A 12,764-nucleotide genomic window follows, 5' to 3' on the forward strand; every position below is an offset into this window, starting at 1 on the left:
CTTTTCCGTCCTAATAAACTGTCTTTATCTCAACCCACAATCTTTTACTTTTTTTTTTCTTCCCAATTCTCTCCCCCATCCTGCTTTTGGTGGAAAGGGTGAGCGAACGGCTGAGAGGTGTTTAGCTGCCTGCTGGATTAAACCACAACACTCTTCCTGAATATTAGAAACTTAAATTGTTTATTAGTGAAAATGCTGTGTAGTCTGTCTATTTGTTTGTCAGTTGAGTCATTGAACAACTATACAATATCAGCATCTTCACTTTGTGCGGAATTAAAATATTTATTTTGATTAACGAATGAATGAATTTGACAGTTATTACATGCACATAGGAATATATAAAGAATTATATGAAAAAAAGAATGGGCTATGCTGCTTAATAATAACTCCTCTTAAAACATCATCTTTTTCCAGATTTGTATTATGGTGGAGAAGCTTTCTCTGTAGAACAGCCACAGTCTTTTACTTGTCCTTATTGTGGAAAGATGGGTTATACAGAAACATCTCTTCAAGAACATGTTGCTTCTGAACATGCAGAAACATCAACAGAGGTGGTAAGCTGCTTCAGCATTTTTTTTATTACAGTGAAAGCATATGAAAATTTCTCATCTAGAAATTGAATATATTTTTTTCCTTGAAGTGTTTGTTCATTTAAATGCTGAGTGGGGAGGTATGTACCTGTATTTGAGAGATGGGAATGTTTTATTAAGGTTTTTTGTAGTTAGTGAGTACACTCAACAAAATGTTTCATTTCAGTTAGGTACATGGAAAATGATTAAGTCACCATTGAGTTGTGCGCCTCTGTTACTTTTGTTTTTTAACTGGGCAACTTCTAATGTTGTAGTAGCATAGTACTAAATATTTTATTTACACGTAGCTTCTGCCTCTATGAATATTAGTGCCCATGCCGTTATATTCTGACTATAGGGTGAGTATAGCAGAGAATCATTGACTTCAGAACTTTAATGCTAATGTTAAATTAGCCCAACAGTGTTCTGTTAGTTTGTTTTGTTTGAAAACAAACAAAAATCCAGAAAGCATTTCCTGAAAATCAGTGGAGGTATTGGAAGTTTCCTACATCTTACTGGTATTCTAATATAGTGAGATTGATCACGTAAGAGAGGAAGAAACTACACTATTTAGTTGGCTTGATATTAAGGCTGCCCTTTTTGGAGCTTATTTACTATATGTTTGGCAATATTTAGAATGTTCTCATGGTTATTCTATATAGCAGTGTCTCTCCATTCACATGTAGTTGCCTAGCTGTCAATCTGGCACACAATGTCCTATAGGTCTATAGTTATGTCAGATGTCAGCCTTCTTTAGTTGGAGATAGAGAAAGGTATGCAGCTAATCTGTTGATCTGTTTTTTTTTTTTTAAAAAAACTTTTGAAATCTGGTATATTTGTGCATCATAACTTGTTTTTCTGTTAGGATTATTACTGTTGTTTCCCTCTACCACCAGCATTAAAACAGATGGCATGTTTAAGAATATGCTTCATGAAATATTTCTGTTTACAGTCCACTATCTGAGGTATCAGTGCCTGACAACTTAGTTGGAGTAGAAGAATGTGGCTAAGCAGCTAACAATCTCTTTGTTGGGGTAGCTAATATCATATTTGAGATGTATAACCTCAGATTCTAAAATATTATCACAGATTCCTTTCTGGAAAGGCCTGTTGATAGAAAAAGTTACACATGTAGGTGCCTTTGAAATTCTGATCTATGTGTAAGTGTTAAAATATATATACTTCATTTTGAAAATAGTTAAGGCTAAAATGGCCTTATCTTTTCTACCTCACCACCCCTCCAACAGTAGTAATTGGTGCAAAGCGATTATACACCATACAATAAAGGAAGAATTGTTCTGCTTCTGTTTTTGTTGGTAATCATTTTAATCTCTTCTAATTTTTATATCTAGATATCACTGTTGCTTGAGCCAAAAGGTCTGAAATTTTTCGAAAGTGTGAGATGACTTTGCACTTGGTTTTGATGCTATTTGAAATGGTTTATTATCAGACTTCATTACAGTTTTAAGAAACTACATACTTGCACTGCTGAGTGTTCAGTCTACTTTATTTTTAGAAAAATCTGTAGCCCTGTTTTTAGATTTCTCTTTTTGGTATGGGGGTATGTTTTGTATTTATTCTTAAAGCTTGCTTCGCTAATTTAAGTTATGTATGTTGGCAATCCTAGGTTAAATTCTTAATCATGAAGTTTTGGCATGTTTCCACCAGTGGAGGTTATTGCAGAGGAGGATATAGAATCATAGAATGCTTTATATTGGAAGAGATTTTAAAGATCACCTAATTTCAACCTCCCTGCCATGGGCAGGGACACCTTAGATCAGGTTGCTAAAAGCCCCATCCAACCTGGCCTTAAACACTTCCAGAGATGAGACATCCACAATTTCTCTGGGCAACCTGTTCCAGTGCCTCACCACCCTCAGAGTAAAGAATTTCTTCCTTATATCTAATCTAAACCTACCCTCTTTTAGTTTCAAGCCGTTACTCCTTGTCCTATCACTACACTCCCCGACAAAGAGTCCCTTTCCAGCTTTCTTCTAGGCCCCCTTTAGGTACTGGAAGGCCACTATAAGGTTTCCTCAGAGCCTTCTCTTCTCCAGGCTGAACAACCCCAACTCCTTCAGCCTGTCTTCATAGGAGAGGTGTTCCAGCCCTCTGATCATCTTTGTGACCCTCCCCTGAACTTGTTCTAATAGGTCCATGTCCTTCTTACATTTGGGCACCCCAGAGCTGGATGCAGTGGTCCAGGTGGGGTCTCACAAGAGCGGAGTAGAGGGGGAGAATCATCTCCTCTGACCTGCTAGCCATGCTTCTTTTGATGCAGCCCAGGTTGCAAGCCAGGTTGGCTTTCTGGGCTTGTGGTGTTTTTGCCCGACTTCCTCTTTCTTGGGATGTATCGCTCCTGAGCTTGGAGGAGGTGATCACAGAATCACAGAATCACAGAATTTCTAGGTTGGAAGAGACCTCAAGATCATCGAGTCCAACCTCTACCTAATGCTAACAATCTCCACTAAACCATATCCCTAAGCTCTACGTCTAAACGTCTTTTAAAGACTTCCAGGGATGGTGACTCCACCACTTCCCTGGGAAGCCTGTTCCAGTGTCCAACAACCCTTTCGGTAAAGAAGTTCTTCCTAACATCTAACCTAAAACTCCCCTGGCGCAACTTAAGCCCATTCCCCCTCGTCCTGTCACCAGGCACGTGGGAGAACAGGCCAACCCCCACCTCACTACAGCCTCCTTTGAGGTACCTGTAGAGAGCAATAAGGTCGCCCCTGAGCCTCCTTTTCTCGAGGCTGAACAAGCCCAGCTCCCTCAGCCGCTCCTCGTAGGACTTGTTCTCCAGGCCCCTCACCAGCTTCGTCGCCCTTCTCTGGACTCGCTCGAGCACCTCGATGTCCTTCTTGTAGCGAGGGGCCCAAAACTGAACACAGTACTCGAGGTGCGGCCTCACCAGAGCCGAGTACAGGGGGACAATCACCTCCCTAGCCCTGCTGGTCACACTGTTCCTGATACAAGCCAGGATGCCGTTGGCCTTCTTGGCCACCTGAGCACACTGCTGGCTCATATTCAGCCGACTATCAACCATCACTCCCAGGTCCTTCTCTGCCAGGCAGCTCTCCAACCACTCATCTCTCAGCCTGTAGCTCTGCTTGGGGTTATTGCGCCCCAGGTGCAGGACCCGGCACTTGGCCTTGTTAAACTTCATGCAGCTGACCTCAGCCCATCGGTGCAGCCTATCCAGATCCTCCTGCAAAGCCTTCCTACCCTCGAGCAGATCGACACACGCGCATAGCTTGGTGTCATCTGCAAACTTACTGAGGGTGCACTCAATGCCCTCATCCAGATCATCGATGATGATATTAAAGAGGACTGGCCCCAGCACCGAGCCCTGGGGGACACCACTAGTGACTGGCCTCCAACTGGACTTGGCTCCATTCACCACGACTCTTTGGGCCCGGCTATCCAGCCAGTTTCTAACCCAAAGAAGCGTGCGCCAGTCCAAGCCAAGAGCAGCCAGTTTCTTGAGGAGAATGCTGTGGGAAACAGTGTCAAAAGCCTTGCTGAAGTCAAGGTAGACCACATCCACAGCCTTTCCCTCATCCACCCAGCGCGTCACTTTGTCATAGAAGGAGATCAGGTTCGTCAAGCAGGACCTGCCTTTCATAAACCCATGCTGACTGGGCCTGATCGCCTGCTTGCCCTGCAAGTGCTGCGTGATGACTCTCAGGAGGATCTGCTCCATGAGCTTCCCTGGCACTGAGGTCAAACTGACAGGCCTGTAGTTTCCCGGGTCTGCCCTCCGGCCCTTCTTGTAGATGGGTGTCACGTTTGCTAGCCGCCAGTCAACTGGGACCTCCCCCGATAGCCAGGACTGCTGATAAATGATGGACAGTGGCTTGGCCAGCTCCTCTGCCAGTTCTCTCAGTACCCTTGGGTGGATCCCATCCGGCTCCATTGACTTGTGCACATCCAAGTGCCGTAGCAGGTCACCAACCAGTTCTTCGTGGATGGTGAGGGCCACATCCTGCTCCTCATCCCCTTCCACCAGCTCAGGGTACTGGGTATCCAGAGAACAACCGGTATTGCCGCTAAAGACTGAGGCAAAGAAGGCATTGAGCACCTCCGCCTTTTCCTCATCTCTTGTAACTAAGTTTCCCCCCGCATCCAGTAAAGGATGGAGATTCTCCTTAGTCCTCCTTTTTGTGTTGATGTATTTATAGAAACGTTTTTTGTTATCTTTAACAGCAGTTAAAGTTCCTTGAATATTAACCAGCTTTCTTGGGTCCTTCTCCCCTCCAGGGCTTTGTCCCATGTGACTATATCAAGCAGATCCCTGAAGAGGCCGAAGTCTGCTCTTCCAAATTCCAGGGTAGCAAGCTTGCTGTGCTCCCTCCTTGCTTCCCTCAGGAAAGCTTCCCTAAACTGCACCATTTCATGATCACTACAGCCAGGGCTGCCCTTGCACTTCACATGCCCTACCAGCCCCTCCTTGTTGGTGAGAATGAGGTCCAGCATAGCACCTCTCCTTGTTGGCAACAAGGACAGTGTCATCAATGCATTCCAGGAACCTCCTGGATTGCCTATGTCCTGCTGTGCTGTCCCTCAAACAGATATCATGATTCTTGAAGTCCCCCATGTGGTGGTTTTTACCTTGTTGGGCAGCTGAACTCCACCACAACCACTCTCTCACTCCCCCTCCTTAGAAGAAGAGGGAAAGAAGACAGTATGCTGGAAAGAAAAAAAAAACAACTCACGGGTTGAGATAAGGATAATTTAATTGAAGGGAAAAGGAAAAGGGGAAAACAAACAAACAAACAAACAAAAAACAAACAAACAAAAAAAAAAAAAACACCACAAAACAGGCAAAGGCTGTGCGGAAGCACAGAGAGAGAGAAAAAAGAAATTACTCTCTACTTCCCATCAACAAGTAATGTTCAGCCATGTCCCAGGAAGCAGGGCCTCAATGCAAGTAGCAGTTGTTTGGGAGGACAGACGTTTTCATAACAAGAGTCCACCCCTCCCCTCTTCTTCCCTTTTCCACATTTATTGCTGAGTGTGACATCGTATGGTATGGAATATCCCTTTGGTTGGTTTAGGTCAGCTGCCCTGGTGTTTGTCCCCTTCCCATCTCTTGCCCACCCCCAGCCTGCTGGCTCTCAGGGGGTTGGAGGGAATCCTGATGTGGTGCCAGTATTGCTCAGCAATAGACAAAACACTAGTGTGATACCACTGCTGTTCTAGCTACAAGTGCAGAGCACAGTGCTGTATGGGCTTCAGCATGGAATATTAACTTCATCCCAGCCAGATCCAGCACACCCCACAAGAACCAGGGCTTGTGAATGTGAGGCTGCTTATATCCATCTATAGAGGGCCTCATCTGCTTGGTCTTCTTGGTCTTCAGGTGGCCTGTAGCAGACTCCCACTATAATGTCACCTGTCCCTGCCCTCTCTTTAATCCTGACACGTAAGCTCTGTCAGCTCCTCATCCATCCCATGCACTCTAGCTGCTCACTGACATAGAGGGTGATGCCCCCTCTTCATCTCCCCTGCCTGTTCTTCCTAAAGAGCCTGTATCCTTCCATTCCAACACTCCAGTCAAGGGAGCTGTCCCTCCACATCTCCTTAATGCCAATGAGGTCATAGTCTTGCAGGCATGCATACATCTTTAACTCCTGTAGTTTAAAGCCCTCTTCATCAGCTTGGCAAGACTATGACCAAAGATGTTCTTCCCCTTCTCTGATAGATGGACCCCATCTCAGCTCCCAGTAAACCAAGTTTCTCAAAGCAAGCCCCATAATCTCAGTAGCTGAACCCCTGTCTGTGGCACCAGTCCTGAAACCATCTGCTGATTTGCCAGATTCAACTGGCCCTTTCAACCCCCTCCCTTTTAACCAGCAGGACTGATAAAAAAACTACCTGCACTCCTGAGTCCTTTACTGCTGCTCCCAGGGCTCTGTAATCCCTCTTGACACTCCTCAGGTTGTTCCTGGCTGCATCATTGGTGCCCACGTGAAACAGCAGCAGTGGATAATAGTCCTTAGGCTGTACAAGGCTTGGCAGTCTTTTGGTAACACCCTTGATACAAGCCCCCAGTAAACAGCAGACTTCCCTTAAAAGCAGAACCAGGTCGGCAGATGAGTGCCTCTGTACCTCTCAGAAGAGAGTCTACTGCTACTATCACCTGTCACTTTTTCTTACTTGGACTAGTTGTTACATGGGGAGCAGACCTGTCTGTCTTACTCAGCTTCACAATTCCTTCCCCCCCAAAAGGGGTTTTTCCTTCTAAGTCCACAGAGGGGTGAAGCGGTTCTGTAAGGGCACCTCAGACTTTGGGGAAAGATTCTTCCTCCTGCTGGTCCTTGTTGCCAGCTTCCATCTTCCAGTATCATTGGCTGCCCTCCCTTCTGTGAGTACTGCTGAGGGAGTTTTGGTCTGTTTGAATACAAATCTATGTCTGTATTCGTGTTTGTGTTCAAATACTTTTTATGGTTGAAGAATGTATGATTATAGAAGGACATTCTGGGAACTCTTGCCTAGTTGTTTTTGCTGTAGGTTGCTATAAAAATGTGCATGCTTGAGGAAGAATATTCAGATCTTAATAAGTTGTAGAGAAATGACTTGTGATTTCCAACTTGTTTGTTCTGACCTCTAAGCTATTCTCACATTTTGACGAATTCTGTAGGAGAAGGAGGCCTGCTAGGGGTCTCATGTGAAGGAGTAGTAGTGGAGGTAAAATTGCTCCACCTATTTTAAGATTCAAAGGCTTCCTGGTCTTTCCTAAGAACATATGAACTACTGCTTATAGTTGTACTGGTTTTACCCTGCTGGGCAGCTTAAACTCCACCACAAACACTCTCTAACTCTATCTTCTCAGAAGAAGAGGGGGAAAAGAAAGTATGCTGGAAAGAAAAAAAAAATCCTATCAGTGAGCGATGTTGACAATGAAGCTTATCTGTTTCTAGTGGTTTTACCCAGCTTGGCAGTTAAGCTCCACCACAACTGCTCTCTCACGCCTCTTCCTTGAAGAGAAAGGGGGAGAAAATACGATGAAAAGGCCTCAGGGGCTGAGATAAGGACAGGGAGATCAACAAACTAAAAACACCTTCCCCCCATCCATCCTCTTCCACCTCCTCCCCTCAAGCGGTACAGGGGAATGGAGGAATGGGGGCTGCAGTCAGTCTATAGCACTTTGTCTCTACTGCTCCTTCACAGTCATTCTCTTCCCCTGCTCCAATGTGGGGTCCCTCCCACTGGATACAGCCTTTCCCGAACTGATTCTGCATGGGCTTCCCAAAGGCAGCAGCTCTTCTAGAACTGCTCAAACATGGGTCTGTACCACGGGGTCCATCCTTCAGTAGCAAGCTGCTCCAACATGGGCAGCAGCTCCTGCCAGATCACCTGCAAATGTGTGGGCTCCTCTCCCTGGGCTGCTCCGGCATCAATCAGCTCCGGCAGGGGCTTTCCACAGGCCGCAAGCTCCTTCAGGCCTGATCCTCCTGCTCCACCATGGGCTCCTCCGTGGGCTGCAGTGTGGAAATCTGATCCACCGTGGTACATCATTAGGTGGGGGTATAGCTCAGGGGTAGAGCATTTGACTGCAGATCAAGAGGTCCCCGGTTCAAATCCGGGTGCCCCCTCCCCTTTCTGGAGAACAAGTCCTACGAGGAGCGGCTGAGGGAGCTGGGCTTGTTCAGCCTGGAGAAGAGGAGGCTCAGGGGCGACCTTATCGCTCTTTTTAGGTACCTCAAGGGAGGCTGTAGCGAGGTGGGGGTTGGCCTGTTCTCCCACGTGCCTGGTGACAGGACGAGGGGGAATGGGCTTAAGTTGAGCCAGGGGAGTTTTAGGTTAGATGTTAGGAAGAACTTCTTTACAGAAAGGGTTGTGAGGCATTGGAACAGGCTGCCCAGGGAAGTGGTGGAGTCACCATCCCTGGAAGTCTTCAAAAGACGCTTAGATGTAGAGCTTAGGGATATGGTTTAGTGGAGGGCTGTTAGCGTTAGGTTGGAGGTTGGACTCGATGACCTTGAGGTCTCTTCCAACCTAGAAAATTCTGTAATTCTGTGATCATGGGCTGCAGGGGAACAACCTGCTCCACCAGGGTCCTCTCCACAGCCCACAGGGGAACTACAGCTTTGGCACCCGGAGCACCTCCTTCTGCACTGACCTTGGTGTCTGCAGGGCTGGTTCTCACTCCTCGCTCTCCCAGCTGCTGTGGGGGAGGTTACAGCAATGGAAGCAGAGCAACTGGCAGCACAGAGGCAAACCCATCTGGGATGCTGCACTGGGGCAAGATATTGCTGCCCAGGTAGAGAACCTGGTAGTAAAAGTACACCGTGTAGATGCTCATGTGACCAAGAATGGGGCCACTGAAGAACATTGAAACAACTAGCAGGTGAATCAGGCTGCTAAGATTGAAGTGGCTCAGGTGGACCTGGACTGGCAACATAAGGGTGAATTATTTGTAGCTCGATGGGCCCATGACACCTCGGGCCATCAAGGCAGAGATGCAGCATACAGATGGGCTCGTGATCGAAGGGTGGACCTGACCATGGACACTATTGCACAGGTAAATCATGATTGTGAAACATGTGCTGCAATCAAGCAAGCCAAGCGGTTAAAGCCTCTTTGGTATGGAGGATGATGGCTGAAATATAAATATGGGGAGGCCTGGCAGATTGATTACATTACACTCCCTCAAACCCACAAAGGCAAGCGCTACATACTAACAATGGTGGAAGCAGCCACCAGGTGACTGGAAACATATCCTGTGCCCCATGCCAATGCCCAGAACACTACACTGGGCCTTGAAAAGCAAGTCCTATGGCGACATGGCACCCCAGAAAGAATAGAGTCAGACAATGGGACTCATTTCCCAAACAACCTTATAGACACTTGGGCCAAAGAACATGGTATTGAGTAGGTGTATCACATCCCCTATCATGCACCAGCCTCCGGGAAAGTTGAGTGATCCGGAAAGTTGGGTGTCCAGTGTGTACCTCAAGAGGATTTAAGACTGGGTGAGAATAGCCCATGAGTTGAATTGTTTTATGTTAATTATTATATAATACTCTGTCATCACTACCATGATTGCTATATGTCACTGTCTTATTAATGGTATCACTGTAACAGCCATGCAGATAATAATGAATGAATTTTGATAGAATTGGATAAGCACAGAGATGTGATGGAATGAGAACAAGCTTCAACGTGTGGCAATGCAACATCACACACCATCTCTTCTGCCCTGAAAGACTTCTATGACAGATGGAGCCCGAAGTCAGTCACGGACAATACAAATTCAGTGGACATTCTATATACCATAGATGAACATGGTGATTAATTGGAATGAATTGGAAAGGGTGTAACCTGAGCTTGACATAAATGGTATGGAATAAAGATTGGATATATGTCCAGGTTTTGGCTAGGATAGAGTTAATTTTCCTCCTGGTAGCTGTTAGCATGCTGTTTTGGATTAGGATGAGAAGAGTGTTGATACCATGCTGATGTTTTAATTGTTTCATAGCAGTGCTTCCACTAAGCCAGGGAGCTTCTTGCTCTGTCCTGACAGCGGGCAGGCTAGGGGTGCAGCAGGAGCTGGGAGGGGATAGACCCAGGACAGCTGACCCAAACTGGCCAAAGGGGTATTCCATACCATCTGATGTCATGCTGAACAATATATAGGGGTGGCTAGGTGGGGGATGGGGGGGGCGGCTGCTCGGGGATAGCCTGGGCTTCGTTCAGCGGATGGTGATAATTGCATTGTGCATCACTTGTTTCATACACATTATTATTAGTAGTACTTTTATTATTATTATTTTCCTGTCTTAAAAAACTGTCTCTATCTCAACCCACAGGCTTCACTTTCCTGTTTCTCTCCCCCACCCCAGAGCGGGAGGGGGGAGGATGAGCGAACGGCTGTGTGGTGCATAGCTGCCAGCCAGGTTAAACTACACCAGCTTCTAACACTCTGACAGGCTTGGCGCCGTGACAACATACCTGAGGAGCCTGTTCCAGTGCGCAACCACCCTCTCAGTGAAGAACCTCTTCCTGATATCCAGCCTGAACCTCCCCTGTCGCAGCTTGACTCCATTCCCTTGGGTCCTATCATGGGTCACCAGAGAGAATAGATTGGAGCCTGCCACTCTGCTCCCCCTTGTGAGGAAGATGTAGACCGTGATGAGGTCTCCCCTCAGCATCCTCTTTTCCAGCCCGAACAGACCAAGTGACCTCAGCTGCTCCTCGTACATCTTCCCCTCTAGGCCCTTCACCATCTTCGTCACCCTCCTCTGGACACTCTCCAATAGTTTCACATCCTTTTTGTACTGTGGTGCCCAGAACTGCACACAGTACTTGAGGTGAGGCCGCACCAGTGCAGAGTAGAGCGGGACAATCAGATCCCTCGACTGACTAGCAATGCCGTGCTTGATTTACCCCAGGATACAGTTGGCCCTCCTGGCTGCCAGGGCACACTGCTGGCTCATATTCAGCTTGCTATCAACCACAACCCTCAGATCCCTCTCTGCGGGGCTGCTTTCTAGCGTCTCGTCGCCCAGCCTGTACATATAGCCAGGGCTGCCCCATCCCAGGTGCAGGACCTGGCACTTGCTCCTGTTAAACTTCATGCGGTTGGTGATTGCCCAGCTCTCCAATCTGTCCAGATCTCTCTTCAAGGCCTTTCCATGCTCAGCAGAGTCAACAACTCCTCCAGGTTTAGTGTTATCAGCAAATTTGCTCAAAACACCTTCTAGTCCTACATCCAAATCATTTATAAAGACATTGAAGAGGAGTGGCCCTAAAATGGAGCCCTGGGGGACCCCACTAGTGACCTTCCGCCAGTCTGATGTGGCGCCATTTACTACAACCCTTTGAGCCCTGTCTGTCAGCCAATTTGCTCACCCATCATATGATGTTTTTGTTTAGCTGTACGCTGGACATTTTGTCCAGTAGGATCATATGAGAAACTGTGTCAAAAGCTTTACGGAAATTCAGAAAATCAGAACAGCTGGTTTCCCTTGATCAATTAGATGGGTGATCTTATCATAAATGGAAATCAAATTTGTTAGGCAGGACCTACCCCTCGTGAACCCATGTTGGCTGGGACCTTGACTGCATTGTCTCCCAGGTGCGCTTCAATAACTTCAAGGATTATCTTCTCCATAATTTTACCAGGCACTGACATGAGACTGACAGGCCTGTAGTTACCAGGGTCTTCTTTCTTGCCCTTCTTGAAAATTGGCAAAAAACATTTGCCACCTTCCAGTCTACTGGGACCTCTCCAGATTCCCAAGACTGTTGACAAATAATTGAGAGAGGTCCCGCGATGACGTTAGCCAGCTCTCTAAGCTCCCTGGGAAGAAACTCATCAGGACCCATAGACTTGTATGGATCCAGGTGGAGCAGTAGATCCCACACACATTCAGGGTTGGTTGGGAGTTTATCGCTCGCACTGTCACAGTTGTCCGGCTCAGGGCACCCGGGGTCCCAAAGCCTATCATTGGCATTGAAGATAGAGGCAAAGAAGGCATTAAATGTCTCTGCTTTGCCCATGTCCTTGTTCGTGAGTTGACCTTCCCCTTCAAGTAGTGGACCTATGTTTTCTCTGGTCCTCCTTTTTCTATTCACATATTTAAAAAAAAACCTTTTCATTGTCTCCCACAGACCCGGCAAGCTTCAACTCTAATTGGGCTTTGGCCACACAAATTTTCTCCCTGCAAAGGCAAACAGTGTCCCTGTAGTCCTTCCATGTTGCCTGACCCTGCTTTCAGCAGCCATACACTTTCTTTTTATGCCCAAGCTCCAGAAGACCCGTGGTCAGCCAAGCCAGCTGTCTGCCCCGCCTGCCTGACTTCCAATATTTTGGAATTGCCTGATCCTGTGCTTTTAGGAGGCAGTGCTTAAAGACTAACCAGCACTGATGGACACCAATGCCTTCAAAAGCAGTTTCCCAGGGGATCTTGCTAACTAGTTCCCTGAGCAGCCTGAAGTCTGCTCTCCCCATATCCAGGGCTGAAGTTGTGGTGGCAGTTTTCTTCCTGTCACCAAAACTTTTAAACTCAACTGCTTCATGGTCACCATGACCAAGACGGTCGCCAATTGACACATCCCCCACAAGACCCTCTCTGTTCTCCAGCAACAGATCTAGGAGGGCACCTTTCTTAGTTGGATCCCTTAGCACCTGTACTAAGAAGTTATTATCGAGGTGCTTTAGGAACCTCCTGGACCTGCTTATGTCGG

At 46.9% G+C, this 12,764-nt stretch overlaps 1 protein-coding gene and 1 long non-coding RNA gene across 5 annotated transcripts in view; both read left to right on the forward strand.

Moving 5' to 3' along the window:
• Positions 1 to 12,764, forward strand: part of LOC311426441 — a 290,718-nt gene that overhangs the window by 215,624 nt on the left and 62,330 nt on the right. The window lies entirely within an intron of this gene.
• The window catches only part of LOC311426314 (E3 ubiquitin-protein ligase KCMF1-like), a 127,895-nt gene that overhangs the window by 78,507 nt on the left and 36,624 nt on the right, over positions 1 to 12,764 (forward strand). For 2 of the 4 annotated variants that reach the window (XM_084502723.1, XM_084502724.1), the window contains exon 3: positions 415 to 554. In XM_084502723.1, coding sequence (XP_084358849.1) covers positions 415 to 554 — 140 coding nt within the window. The remainder of the gene's footprint in view (positions 1 to 414; positions 555 to 12,764) is intronic. The other 2 variants (XM_084502725.1, XM_084502726.1) reach the window with 1 other exon arrangement.

Source organism: Aythya ferina, assembly GCF_964211825.1.
Source record: "Aythya ferina genome assembly, chromosome: W".
NCBI lineage: Eukaryota > Metazoa > Chordata > Aves > Anseriformes > Anatidae > Aythya > Aythya ferina.